The following is a 15,760-nucleotide window of genomic DNA, read 5'->3' as shown; positions in this document are numbered from 1 at the left end:
CCCAGGTTTATTTCCTACCAGCTAAGACTACCACCTAATAACCTTAAAAAAAAAAAAATCACAACATCTAATTCAAGACAGCTATAACCATGTTATCAGAACTCAAATACTGCTGCATTTGAAGTTCCCAGCCTGTGTCCATAAAGACACTTTTATCAAAAAGTTGTTATTACAACCTAGAAAACAAGCAAGTCCAAACCAAACTTTTTTCTGCAGTCATAATCATTTAACAAAATAACAGGTTTAGAAATTACAACTTTTTCCACTTAACACTGTAGTGATAGCACACACCCAACTTTTAATCCTTTGCACTAAAAATTTACTTTAAATTTACTTTTTTTCCTCCATATGGTACAGCTGTGGCTCCAGCATTAGTACTGTCCTTGAACATCAGTAGTAATAACCATGTTCCAAATTCATAACATTCCAATCCCTACCCTGAGAGACTTCATCAGTTCAGCCTTTTGAGATCTGTAATTGTTTCCAAATCATACTTCCCCCTACAGGAAGATAATCATGAAGCCTTTAAAAGACCACTTGTCTTTTAGCACTACAATACTCAAAAGACTCCTTTAATACAACTATCCACAAGAATTTAAAGGCATATTCTGGTCCATTCCATGACATGAAGTTTTAAAAGAGTGAACCATTCAGAACAGATCACACAGACAGGTAGTAGCACCAATCTCACAGAAGTGGAACTTGAAGAGGAAACTGCTGCTCCCCTCCCCTTCTGAATATGGATGGAATCCATGATAGTTGAGAACAGGCTGCTAAGACAAATTCAATTGCAACTGCAAACACCAAAAACATCTAAATGAAAAAACTAAGACAAAATTTCAACGCCAAATGTCAACCTCTACCTTCATTAAAAAATGCCCCAATAAACCATTTTAACCAACATTTAAGTGGTTTATAAAAGTACTGCCCCCAAAATGAGATGTATCATAAGTAGATGAGCAACCCAAAATGAACTCAACTACTGTGATTCACTCTTGTACAAATTTTTATCATAATGAGCATTTGTTTTTGTGCTCCCATTTATTGCTCAAATCTGAAAGAGATAAATAATAGAAGAAATACAGAGACCAAAAACTTCACTGAAGAGAATTCATATATGTGGTAGGGCCTTCTCCATCTTTGTTTTACTTGGTGCTAGTGATAAAGCCCACAGCCTCATATATACTAAGCACCTACTCTACCACTAAGTTGCACCCTGATCCCCAAGGCAGAGGCATGTTGTCAAACTTCCTTTCCTTAATAGTGGACAACTCTCATGTAATCACACTAAGTGAGAACATTTTATTTTGAAAAGCTTTTCTTTGATATAACAAAGAATCTGAAACATAGCAAAATAATTATTCTACACAATTACTTCTTGACTTATTATAAGTCAGAAGATGACTAAGCCCATACTTGTTCCCAATTCATGGTAATAATAGAAGAGTATGACCTCTAACTAGGCCGAAGATCAAAGTAAGCCACACAGGCTGTGCTGCTGGAGATCAACTTCAGTATTCATACAAATGAATGCTTTAGCATAATGGGCCTTTCTGAAGTGCAGGCTGAATTTCCAACAGAGGAAAATATGAAGAAGCATGTAGACTGGGTAAGGATTTTATTTAAACTAAAAATGAAGTTCTGCCTCATAGACCTAAAAAAGCAGATTACCTTTAGGAGCCAGTGGAGGCTTTCTATTAGACTACATTTGCCCTCTGGGCCTCAGTTTTATTGTCAGCTAGAATCTGAAATTTACTTAAAGTGATGCAGTACGTAATAACAGAAGGATTAAGTGCTTAAAGAAATCTTTGCTTACATAAGTTAAATTGACTGCTGCTAAACTTGGGATTGATCTGAGAGTAAACTACATCATTGACCTTCCTTTCTTCCTCAAACTGGGCTCTGTATTTACTCAGGGTTGGTGCAGCTCAGCACTACTTGAGATGCAGCTGCCCCACCTAGAGGCTCTCTGGTTAGGACAGGAAAACAAGCAGCCCAGACTGGGCCTTCCTTTATCCACAAAGGATCCCACTAACTTAACACAACATTAAGTTTAAAGTGCCTAAGATCATTTTTTGCTCTCAGAAATTTTGATTGTTTTCTGCCCAGTCCTTATGGTTAAATGCTTTAAGTCATGTATTCCATTATCAGTCATGATGTAACTGGGTAGCTGTGGACTGTTAAAGGCACTTTCAAAGATAGTCTGGCAAACTCCAATTCAAATTTCATATAACACTGGTTGGTTCTCAATTATTTTTCAATCCAGCAACTCCAGTGTTCACAGCAGCCATTTGTTCCACAATATCTGCGTTAAAAATACGCACAGGGGCTGTAGATGTGGCTCAAGTGGTAGCGCGCTCGCCTAGCATGCATGAGGTGCTGGGTTCGACTTTCAGCACCACATAAAAATAAAAAATAAGGATATTATGTCCATCTAAAACTAAAAATATATATATATAAAATATATATATGCATGGTCCAAAGGAAAGACAATAGAAACCTCCCCTTTGTTTCATCAGGACACCTGCAGCAGGAAGGGGAAGTCAGGAAGCAGGTGCTTAGAGCAAGAGCAATCACAAAAACAGTGTCTAACCTACATCTCTCTGACTGCTAGGACAGAAGGGGGTTTGAACAAAACAGCAGCCTGCCTCAAAACAAAAAAGCTCTGACACATTTTCCCTTTAAAATCGGCAATGCTGATTTTTCACAACAGTGCCACCAAATAAGCTTGTAAACAAAAATGTTTACAAGACCAGCTCACATAATATCTCAGATTAACAGAATCTCCTAGAATGCATCTAAAAGCTAAAATTAAACAAAGAAGGTTTAAAAGAAGGAAAAGATCAGGAATCGGGGATTGGTACACAAGATAACTTCATGCACAATTACCCTGAGAAAAGCTCCCCTCTTGCCAAAGCTACTGAGACCTGCAATTAGACACTGCTGCAATGACAGAAAATTCAAGTCGAGGACAACTAATTCTAGCTCTTATTTACTAGATTCTCAAAATACTAGGACTAAGATTTTATCAGGAATGAACTCTATGGACTGAAAAGTGACTTAACTCTTTTAGGGTGAAAGTGCCTCTATTTGCCATTTTCCCTGTGTTAAGTCTTCAAAAATCTGATGACTTATTGCCAACAGCTTTAAAATAACTATTGAGACTTAGTTTTGGTATACCAAGACATGAATAAAACTGTATTTTTAAAATTTCATAATGGAAAGAATGAGGACATTTCTTAAGGAGTCAAATGTACGTAAACACCATTTCTTTAGGTTTCATACACTGAAAATGAGCATTACTATAAAGTTACCTTTCTCTTATGAATCACTTTACCCACAATCCAATACTGCTAATAATTTAATTAAATGGCTAAGTAATTAACCAATACAGGGGAGCTCTAAACAAGAACATTTTAAGGTTCATTAAAAATGACGGATTTACTGCACACCTGTAATTCTAAATTACACCACCAAAAATACACTGAAAAGGGCTGAGCCCAGGCATTCATAGCAGTATGCCAGGAGAATATGAGAACCAGTTTGGAAGTATCCAAATCAACCACCAGGCTGGCTCCACAATTAATACAGTGCAAAATAGTAAATTGAGGTGAACTGCTTCTACATCCAGAAACGTCATGGCTGCTGCTGCTGCTACCAGCTTTAAGGCTTCCAAAACTGAATTACTGAATGGTAAAGCAGTAAAAATGTCACCTACTTTATCCATCATGTCCCAAAACTGGTTCACACACTCCTAAAAATGAAAAAATAATTTGGCCTGCAATCTCTTACAAAATTCTAACAATTGCATTTTCAAAGCCACATTCCTGGTTCTTGGAACTACTATACCTTATTATCAATGGAAATAGCAATTCAGAGGTTCAACCAAATCACAAGAACACAAATTTGGGGGTTATTCCAAGAACTAATTCGAATAAGACCCAACTGTACTGTACAGAAATTCTATTGAAGCAGCAGTCCCAAAAACCAAGAACACTGCATCTGGGATGCCACATGACACGTCCTTCAGACAAAAGAAACTTCACTCTTGCCCTAGGAGTATTGGCAGGAATGATTTGGCTGATCAAGTCAGGAAAACAAATCTCACACCAAACATTTTTCCATCATCTGTATTATCTGGAGATATACCACATGGGAGCAGCACACATGACTATACAGAGAGGTTCACGGTGCCTAGTGCTTCTTGCATGTCATGGTCAAAATAAGTGATGGGATAATGATGGCAGTGGCCATTCAGAGTTTCAAAACCTAATGCAGGGAGCACCAGTACACATACCAAAATGGCCTATCCAAGTGGCATCTTTGTCACTGAAATGTTCATCATTTGACAAATCAAGCCCACATCTCTCTTCATGATGAATGCTCCAGAAAACCGATTCCTTTCAGTCCTTCAAAAAGACTCCATGAAGGGTGATTTGATTCTAGGGTTCCCTTGGGGGGAGAAGGGAGCTCAAGGCATCATACAAATTTTTCTCTACCAACAGTTTTGTCTAAATCAGGGCAAAGCGATCTCTTTAGTCTTCAGTGCCACCAGCAGGGCCAAGAATGAGGAAAGAAAGGTAGACAACAGCAGAACAGGAGTGAAGAAGAGGAGAATACATGTAGTGTATATAGGGGTGAGACAGAGGACCTTGGGGCAGCCTCCTCAGATCTCCTGGTGGCAGCAGAACTCGGTTGCTTCCCATCCCTAGGCTAAAATTTGGATACCTGAGCTCAGATAATGTACATCTTTCGAGGCACATTACTAAGCAAACATTTTATTTTGAGCTCTCCAACTGCCAATCTGTTGTTATTTTTCCCAAAGCAGGAAAACAGAAGCTAGTATTTTACAGTTTAAAATCTAAACAGCATACATTTCAGCTACCAAAATTTGAACCCAAGAGGACATCCACAAAATTTAAACAAACTACCTTCCTGCCAGACTTAAAAAAAAAATTAAAAAGATAAAAATCTTCCCCAAATAATGAAGAATTCGATGAATTACCTTAAAACAAAAAGGCCCCCCTCAAGCCTAATCAAAGCCCTACTAACCATATTAAGCCACTAAAATCATTTATGGGCCAAGGGACCATACAAGCCACTCTGCTTGACATAGGCAAGATCACAATAAAAAGTGGAGTGGGGTTAACTCTAAGCTTGGACAGAACACACACTCTTCCCAGAGCAGCTTCCACTGACAAAATTAACCAAGGAATTAGCCACACAGAAGATGACACACCAACCTTCTTACCCTACTCAACCACCAGTACCATTACCTTTTTCTTTAACCAGGTCTTTAAGTGACTGCCATTTTACATCAAAAGGTATGTTTGTGATGAAGGCTCTGTATCTTTTAGTTGGATTGGCATATGGCTCAAAGCGATTGCCTCCTCTTTTTATGTTTTTCTCCTTTCTCTTTTCATTCTGAGTAGGTCGTTCTCCTTCACTGAATTCAAAAGAGAAAAAATACAAAGGGTTTATGTTAGCACAAGGTGAGAGCCAATATTTGATTTGACAGGTTTACAATTCCACACAAAATGAATACTGGATTTGAGACTGAAACCTAAAGTGTTCCACAGGGCAGATAGTTACAGTAGTGTGGTTCCTTAAAACCCACCTATTAACAAAACATTCCCCAGAAAAATGCACTTTCCTAGGCTTATGAATGCTCCTATGGCTGTAACACAGGAAAGTAAGGCCAATTACCTGTCCAAGGTGTGTTAATTCCAAGACAGAAACAAAAGAGAAGACTAATAAAATTTCATGGGATGGAAATACAAGACGGTGCACAAAGTCCCAAGCAATTTTCACTTCATGAAAGTCTTTCATTACTGGGGGTATGGTGGATAAAATGGTGCAGCCACTAGGAAAAACAATTTGGTGATTATTCAAAATTAGACAAAAAAAATTACCATAACTCAGTGGTTCTACTCCTAGGTAAGTACATACCTCCCAAAATTTAAAAGCAGGAACTCAAGATATTTGTACACCAAAGTTCTTAGCACCATTATACATAAAGGCTTCACATAACCAAAGTGTTCACCAACAGGTAAATGGAATAAACATAATGTGGCACATCCATGCAGTGAAATTTTCCAAAAGGAACTAAGTTCTGACACATGCTACATGGATGAACCTCAGGACATGATGTTAAGTGAAATAAGCCAGACAAAAAAGGACAAACACTGTATGATTTACTTATATGAGATAGCTAGAATAAGCAGATTCATAGAGACAGAAAGTAAAAACAGATAACCAGGGTCTGGTGTTTAGTAGAATGGGAAGTTACCATATTTAAGGTGTAGAATTTGGGATGATATAATTCTGAGAATAGACAAGTCTTTTTGTTGTTGTTGTATATGGGTATATGGACTCAATGCCTTTGTGTTTATGTGGTGCTAGGATTGAATCCAGTGCCTCACAGGCATTAGGCAAGCACTGAGCTATCACTCCAGTCCTGAATAGACAGTCTTGATGGCTGCACCACACCACACTTAACTATTTACTTAACAGTGGTTAAAATGGTATATTTAATACAAAACCAAAGATGTGTAGCTCAGTGGTGGAACAAGTGCCAAAAGGGGGGGGGGGGGACGACATTCTTTATTCAACTCTACTACTTTGAAGCTAGGAAACTGAAGCTGAGCAACTCTTGTAGACAGGAGACAGTACTAACAATCCTACCTTCCACAAAGAAGGATGGATGCTTTTTTGATTTAGCTTTCCCTGTAAAACTCTTTACCTTTGTTAATCTTCCCTTATTTTTGCCTATTTGTCTTCCATGCTTTAACATTTCATCTCTAAGCGCTACCAATAATAATTCTGGTTGAGTGGGACATGAACAGATTTCAAAGAAAAAAAGTTAAAAAAAAAAAAAAAACAAACACATACATTTCCAAAGCACAGCATGGGCCATCAGTCTGGAAACCACTGTGTATAGAATCACAGCTAAATGAGCTGTTCTCTCAGATGCCTGCTCAAATTCAGCCCCCCATAACTATATGGAGACTGACAAGTGGGGAGCAGCAGCTTTGGAGAGTTCCTCAGGGCACTAAGTCTTGCACTTTTTGCTTCTTGAGCCTTAGGCTTTCCACCAGTGAGAACACCAGTGACTTCCAAACCACAGGCTCTAGCATTAAAAAAAAAAAGAAAACAAAAACGCCAAGACTATGGTATTGATGATTTGTACAACTACCTTTATTTAATTAAAGGGCTGATCTTTATTCTGGGATCTGGCTTCCTCTTGAGGGAGAACGCTATTCAAACACCAGATGGTACCTGAAGGACTTTCTTTTAATGTACTTAAAGCTAATTTTTTATAGTCCCCAAAATCATCTTTACTGGTACTCCACATGCAAACATAAGAGTGACAAATAGTATGGCAGTAAAGGTACACTATAACTGTGACCTATACCCTACTTGATAAAAGGTTAAACTAAGGAAAGCAGGGATGGGAATTTGGCTCAGTGGTAGAGCACTTCCCTAGCATACATAAAGCCATGGGTTCAATACCAGCACCATATTAATATTTTTTTAAAAAAAACTATATAAGGAAAGCAGCCTCCTTGGTGATCTGAGCTATATCAGCACAGCATCCGCAGGCTTCTCTTCAAACAGGCTAGCAGATGTGGTATGTTATAACCATTCTGATCCCCCAATTCACAGAATTCTTCACTCAGTCTACCTGAGCTCACAACAGATCTCTGCTTAGGGTGGCTAAACATCACAAAGAGAACCCACAACTGTCACAAAAGCCCACCTGTCTACTCTGTCAAGTCCTGCACCAGTCTGCCAAACAGAAAATATCCGCCAAAGCGTTTCTTTCTCCTTCCTGGCAGATAAGTGTTAAAAAACATAGACGAATCAACATGCTGTGGTCCACCAAAAGGTCTGGGGATGAAAATGTTTTAATAATATTGTTTTTTTTTTAAATACTTAGATTTACATTAAAAAATTATTTTGAACCAGGAGCAGTGGTGCATGCCTGTAATCCCAGTAGCTCAGGAGGCTGACACAGGTTCAAAGCCAGCCTCAGCAACAGAGAGGCACTAAGCAACTCAGTGAGACCCTGTCTCTAAATAAAATACAAAATAGGGCTGGGGATGTGGCTCAGTGGTGAGTGTCCCTGACTTCAATCTCCAGTATTTAAAAAAAAAAAAAAATTGACACAGAAATAGTTTGTTTTCATACTCCTCACCTGTTAATTTCAAACAAACAAACAAATAAATAAATAAAGTCGCAGTACTGAACAAAATGTCTAGCCCACATTCTGCTGATCCACAAATGGCTAAGAATAAACTACCCAATCTCACCAGAAGCTGAGTATTTGTTTTAGGGTTAATCCATATCACATGGCTCAACACTGAGAAAGCAGCTCACTGCAAACAAATCCTGCTCTGGCTAATCATTTCCTCTGTCCATGAAGTTTCCTCCTAAGAACTTTCTCTTGTCACTTCCAGCTTTTAAAAAATTAACCATTCTGGGCTGGCATGCGTGCGGCCGCCCGGGTTCGATCCTCAGCACCACATACCAACAAAGATGTTGTGTCCGCCGAGAACTGAAAAATAAATATTAAAAAAAAAATTCTCTCTCTCTCTCCTCTCTCACTCTCTTTAAAAAAAAAAAAAAAATTAACCATTCTGAATATCTAATGATCACCATCAATTGTATTCTTTGCAGAAAGAAAAGGACCCTCAAAGAAATTTCACTCAAGACATATGTTCGTATACAGAGGATGTTGATAGTGATATTCTGGAAAGTTCATTTTTAAATGTCCAATCCTATTTTCTCACTTATCTTCAGAATAAAATGAGGAAAATATTTCTATCCCTAAAATATATACATTTAATTTTGAAGGCCTTTTAGAATGACATTTTTAGATAGATTATACTTTGATATTGATAAAAACAAATTGCTTTACACCTAAAATATTTGGAGTATCATAGACATTTAAAATGAGGTTTGTACCAAGCATGGTGGCACACACCTGTAATCCCAGTGGCTTGGGAGGCTGAGGCAGAAGGATTTTGAGTTCAAAGCCAGCCTCAACAAAAGCAAGGAGCTAAGCAACTCAGTAAGACCCTGTCTCAAAATAAAGTTCTACCCATACTCTATACCTCAGCATCACATACAAAAACAAACTTAAAATAGATAAATCTAAAAAACATGATAAATCAGCCTTTAAAATAAGTCATGCCACAAACTATAAGACCCTTATCAAAATGTACAAAAATAAAAATATAAAATGTAAATTAAAAATGCAAATTTTAAAAAAAGAAAATACTTGCAAAGTCAGTATTTGGACAAAGGTGTTATATCCAAAATATACAAAGAACACCTCAAAACTCAGTAATAAAAACACAATTTTTAAAATGGACACAAGTTCTGAAGACAGTTCTCCAAAGATATATGGATGGCAAATAAGCACATGCAAAGAAATCCAACATCACCAGTCACTAGGGAAATGCAAAATAAAGCCAGACACCACTACACATCTGTCAAAAGAGCTAACATTAGAAAGAGTGTGGGGGGGTGGGGGGCAAGGGTTGTGGCTCAGCAGTAAAGCCCACGCCTAGCACATGCAAGGCGCTGAGTTCAAACCTCAACATCACATAAAAATAAATAAATAAAATAAATATATTCTAACTACAACTAAAAATATTTTTAAAAAGAAAAAGAAAAAAGAACATCCAAGCCAGGTATGGTGGTACATGCCTGCAATCCCGGCAACTCAGGAAGTTGAGGCAGGAGGACTGCAAGTTGGGAGGTCAGCCTTATTAGCAACTTAGCAAGGACCTATCTTCAAAGTAAAATATAAATAAATAAAAAAGGACTGGGGATGTAGCTTAGAGGTTAAATCCCCTATATCAAAAAACTAAATAAAAAATAAATTCATACCAAACAATAAAAAGGATATGGAGGAACTGGTAAGAATGTAATAGCATAACCACTTTGGCAAAGTTTGGTACTACCTTAAAAAATAATTGCATATTCAACTAGACCCAATCACCCACAATTAACTACTTACCCAAGACAAAACAAAGCATACAGCCATACCAAAATTTGTACTCAAATATTCACAGCAGCATTATTTTTAATATCCCCAAGCTGGAAATTCAAATATCTAACAGGTAAATAAACAAATTGTAGTATATCTATATAACAAAAAGTAATAAACTACATGCAATTAGAGATGAATCTCAAAAGTAATTATCCTCAAAGAAGCCAAACCCCCAGAAAAGAGTACTACTGTGATTCAACATGTGAGAAAATCATACATAGCAAACTAATCTGTAGAGTATTTTTTAACCTCAGCACTACTGACACTATGAGCCAGATACTCCTTTGTTGCAGAGGGTTGTCTGGAGCATTGCAGGATGTTTACCAGCATCTATAGCCTCTACTCAATACCCTAAGTCATGAAGGTGAAGATAAAAAAAAAAATGTCTCTTAAGACACTTCCAAACCTCCTAGAGGCATGGGAGGGTCATCCCCAGAGAACACTGTACACTGATAGAAAGTTGATCAAGGGTTGCCCAGGGGTAGGGGAGAAGGGGGCAGGGAAGAGTTGTTGGAAGGATAGGATTACAAACTGGCAATTACAAATGGACAAGAAGATACTTGTGCAGAATATGGATACATTCATGTTGATTTCAGTGAAGAATCCACACAAGCTAACAGTTATCAAACTGTACGTTTTAAATGTGTAAATCATTGCATCAATTATAAAATAGACTTATACTTCCTATCATGTTTGCTACATTTCAATACTAATCCCAGTAACCTGACTTCCTAACTTCAACATAGAGGAACAAAATTTGTAATCTTTCAATAGGCAGATCTACTTAAACCAGCTAAATTTTTTACCAATACTGTATTTGCTCTCTTAATTCCAATTTGCCAATGAAAACTAAATTCTGGCACCCAATTATCAATCCAAAGTTCTAAACAGACACAGTCAAATAAAAATGCTGACACTATATCAAATTGTTATTTAATAATATGCTGATAAACAAAGTCTAAAATATCTTTTAAATATGTCCTGAACCATTAAAATAAGACTAATTATATATAATATGGTTTTGGAATAATTTCACTGACTGGTTTCCTTGAAAACTGACCTTTATCTAATCACTGCTCCAACATACTAGAATTGTACAATACATAAAGATCACAACTAATAAAGTTTTGAATGCCTACTCCACAAAGGACTGCTATATTTACTGCATTAAAGCAATGATTTATCATGTATAATATGTACTCTCATCACTTGTAGTTTCTCAATCAAGGAACGTATAGTTTGAAGGATCATTTCCTCAATACCCTGAAATTCTGATCACATCTTCTGAAGGGCAAAATCCTTCCTCTCCACCTAAGAACCATTCCTTATGTTAAGTGATTCTTCACAGAAATCCTTTAAACCCTGAGTTCTTATAATGCATGCAAGATGTAGAGAGCATTTCAAGATTCAGGTCCACCATTTACCTACCCATGTGACTCAACTCTTTACCTATCTGGTTCTTTTTCTTATATATTTTTTAGTTGTAGTTGGACACAATACCTTTATTTATTTTTTTCAATGTGGTGCTGAGGATCAAATGCAGGGCCTCACCCGTGCTAGGCCAGCGCTCCACTGCTGAGCCACAACCCCAGCCCCAGCCCTTGGTTCTTTACCAGCAAAACCAGCATAACCTGTATCCATGGTAGCTCACAAAAGTGCTGTGAGAATCAATAAAGAACAGCCCAACAAAAGACAAAACTGGTAAATGTTTAAAGCAAAATACCTAAAGAGCAGTACTGCAGGTGACATATGTCAAGGTCTTTACCCCAATGTAACTGTGTCTTTTACTTGGCCTCAATTCTCTCATCCATAAATGAAGGTTACTCCCTAACAAGTTAAAAGGAGAGACTTGGCACACAGTAACTGTTGCAATAACAAAATTACCTACCAATAATTTTCTTGAGGGTTAAGGAAGGGAATGGAAGACTCAAGCTTCAGATTCTGTTACAGTAACTAAAAGTAGATTAATAAAGCTCTTGTGTGCCATTTGTGAAAACTCATTGAGCTGTTCTTTTGTAACTGGTGCACATTTCTATATGTATGCTATACCTTTATAAAAGGTTATTCAGGGCGGGGGTTGTGGCTCAAGCGGTAGCGCGCTCGCCTGGCATGCGTGTGGCCCGGGTTCAATCCTCAGCACCACATACCAACAAAGATGTTGTGTCCGCCGAGAACTAAAAAATAAATATTAAAAATTCTCTCTCTCACTCTCTCTCCTCTCTCACTCTCTTTTAAAAAAAAAAAAAAAAAGGTTATTCAAAGAGAGGCGGGGAAAAAAAGGAAGGGAATAGATTCTAATGTTGCATCTACTGATACCAATCAGAGTCCTGGCTGAGGAAACCTAGATATTGAACCCATTGCAAATTACCAAAGGGAAACTCTGCTTTTAATCTTATGACTGCAAATCATCATAATTTGAAAGTCCATTTGAGAAACATCCTCCCTACGATAAAAAGCAAGCTAATATTTGCAGGCTATTATTTCTTTTCCCAGCAATGAATAAAATCAAAAGACAAAGTGAAACTCTGGAAACATGCATTCAAATAATCCAAAACTCCCATTCTAAACCAGAACACTCTGATGTGCTTCAAAATTCCTTGTCCCAACCAGGCACGGTGGTTCACACCTATAATCCCAGCAATTTGGGAGGCTGAGCCAGCCTCAGCATCTTAGCCAGGCCTTAAGCAACTCAGCAAGACCTTGTCTCTGAATAAAATATAAAGGGCTGGGGATGTCGCTCAGTAGTTAAATGTCCTTGGATTCAATTCCCAGTACAGAAAAAAAATTCCTTGTCCCAACCCAGTCATACCCATAATCTCAGCAATTCTGGAGTGGTAAGGAAGAAAATCACAACTTCAAGGTCTTCATGGGCAATTTAGCAAAAACCCCTATCAAAATTAAAAATAGTTGGGGAACCAGCTCAACAGTCGAAAAGTCCCTGGTTTCAATCAAAAAAAAAAAAAATCCTTTTCACCAAGTATACAATCATTTTTTCAAAAAAAAAAAAATTTAAGTTGCCAATGGACACAATATCTTTGTTTTGTTTATTTATTTTTATGTTTGCTAGGCAATTAAAAGCCCAGCCCTAAAATCACTTTTTTAAAGTAGTCAACATTACAAAGGATAGAGAATCTGGGTTAAATAAAACAATTCAAATGTCTGTTAAGTGGTAGTGTTAAGGAAGCAGCAGAGGACTTAATGTCAAAATGGTCTCACCTACAGTCTCTGGTCAACTTGTTTTCTTAATTGTTTAAAAAAAGTTCTCCCACTGGGGGATAGAGTGCTTGCCTAGTAAACTCAAGGCTTTGGGTTGATGCCTAGGCACCACAAAAACAAACAAAAGCTTTCTCAATGTAGAATTAACACCAACAGCACCTCCTCAGAAATCTATGCTAAATATTAATGCTTATTTTTAAAACAACTACTCCACATAATAGGGAGGAAGGACTAGGGAAGAATAGAGGTACTTTGGATCAGACAGAGGGGAGTGAAGGGAAGGGAGGGAGTACAGGGGTAAGAATAATAGAATGAATTGTACATTATTACCCTATGTGCATATGTGATTACACAACTGGTGTAACTCTACATCATGTACAACCAGAAGAATGAGAAGTTACATTCCATTTAAGTATGATATGTCAAAATGCATTCTATTGTCATTGATAACTGTTTAGAACAAGTAAAAAATAAAGAATAAAAAACTACTCCATTCAATCAGGAAGGGAAGCAGGTCAAGTCACTGACATTAAATACTGTATATAACCTTTAATTAAAAAAAAAAAAAAAACCTAAACCACATTACTTATTTCCCCCCTATATAATCTAATTCTAAATCCTGACTCTAAATAGAACACATCTTGCAGGACACAGTGGCACACTCCTGTAATCCCAGCAGCTCGGGAGGCTGAGGCAGGAAAATCCCAAATTCAAAGCTGGCCTCAGCAACTTCACAAGTCCTAAAGCAACTCAGCAAGACCCTGTCTCTAAAATAAAAAAAGGGCTGGGGATGTGGGTCACTGGTTAAGCACCACTGGTCAATCTCTGGTACCAAAATAAATAAATAGGACACATACCTCACATGCTTCAAAACACAATTTACTACCAGGGTTCTCTATCAAGCTTGTTGACTGCCTTTCTGGTCTATAGCACATCCCTCTACTGGTGCAGAGGTAAGTCAAAAGAGCAGCTTCTATTTTCCTCCCATCTCTTAAAGGCTTTCAAAGTAAAAACCCCAATTCCTTAGCTTACAATTCAGTGTCCACCAGATGGCCCTCAGTGCTAACCTTCTGCCCTAACTTCAGTTTTTAAAAAATAAAGTATAAAGTAGAGAGTTGGGAGTATGAGTGCCCATTTAGCAAGCATGACGCCCTGGATTCAACCCCTAACACCATAAAAAAATTATTCTTAAAAATAAAGCACATAGAGGTTGGGGATTTAGCTCAGTGGCAGAGTACTTGCCTAGCACTCACAAGGCCCAGAGTTCTGTCCTCAGCCCTGAAAAAATAAAGCACATAGCCAAATCCCTGGTCTTTGCTCAACAGTCTTCTCTGCCTCTCTTCAATCATTTTTTTCTCTTCCTGGGGAAGGACATCAGGCTCCCAAAGGTGGGGGAGGGTTCCTTCATGCTCCTCACTGATCATCTTCTAACAGCTATACTACAAAAATGTCAATCCTTAGGCTGGGGTTCTGGTTCAGTGATAGTGCACTTGCCTCACATGTTTGAGGCACTGGGTTCGTTTCTCAGCTCCGCAAATAAATGAATAAAGATATCAACAATTTTAAAAAGTTTATTTTAAAAAAAGTCAATCTGCATAACACCTCTGGATATGGGCCTCTAAAGAGTTTAATTTCAACAACTTTTGTCATGCCAGATGTGGTGGGTGATGCAAGCCTGTAATCCCTGTGATTGGGGAGGCTAAGGCAAAATGGTAAATTTGAAGCGAAACTCAGCAACTTAGTGGGACTCCTGTCTCAAAATTAAAAATAAAAAGGACTTGGGATGTAGCTCAGTGGGAAAGGGGGAGAAAGTTGAAAGAAATGAATGCATGGCTATTCAGCTTCCAAAGTAAAGTGCTGGGGATATATGTTTTTCTCTAGATTTCTACAGGACCAGTTAACCATAGTATAATTATTTTGTTTCTGCCCATCATTCTTTCTCATCAAAGAGAAAGAATCTGGATTTTTCTCCAGATTTATATGGTGAATGCTCACTAAGGTTAAGTGCTTAATTACTTCACTTTCGATCCTCCTAAACTCATTAAGCCTCACAGGTCAAAAAGTGGAGGGAAGACAAATTCATAGAGAAACAAAATAGGCATTATCAGGGACAGTGTGGAAGGGGAGGAGGGGAATATTGTGTTAGTGTTTTATGGCTACATTTATATTTGGGATGATGAGAAAGTTCTGGATTCAGTAGAAGTTGCACAACATCACGAATGTACTCAACTCCACTGAAATGCACACCTGAATATGGTGAAAACAGCAAGTCTTATAAATGGCGGAAATGGAAATCCAATGGGTGCCTAAGTCCTCCCCATCCTCCACGTTTGTCAAGTGATTGTAATCTGAATGAGTGCGTTTCATCGGGGCACAGGTTGATGCTCTACTCCTTTAAAGAAACTTCGGAAAAACAAGGATTCTAAACAATCCCGAAATAGGACTCGAAAAGGTGACGGGAGTCTAGAAGTGGGCGATTCCCCA

The 15,760-nt window shown here is 37.9% G+C and overlaps 1 protein-coding gene across 2 annotated transcripts in view; it reads right to left on the bottom strand.

Annotated features, from left to right (window-relative positions):
* HNRNPM (heterogeneous nuclear ribonucleoprotein M) overlaps nucleotides 1-15,760 on the bottom strand; it is a 63,609-nt gene that overhangs the window by 46,956 nt on the left and 893 nt on the right. For both annotated transcript variants that reach the window (XM_081287493.1, XM_081287494.1), the window contains exon 2: nucleotides 5,277-5,446. In XM_081287493.1, the coding sequence (XP_081143619.1) occupies nucleotides 5,277-5,446 (170 nt within the window). The remainder of the gene's footprint in view (nucleotides 1-5,276; nucleotides 5,447-15,760) is intronic.

Source organism: Spermophilus citellus (genome assembly GCF_964194105.1).
Source record: "Spermophilus citellus genome assembly, chromosome: 3".
Taxonomy (NCBI): Eukaryota; Metazoa; Chordata; class Mammalia; order Rodentia; family Sciuridae; genus Spermophilus; species Spermophilus citellus.
The sequence above is the reverse complement of the archived record's forward strand: the minus strand, read 5'-3'. Positions and strand labels throughout refer to the sequence as shown.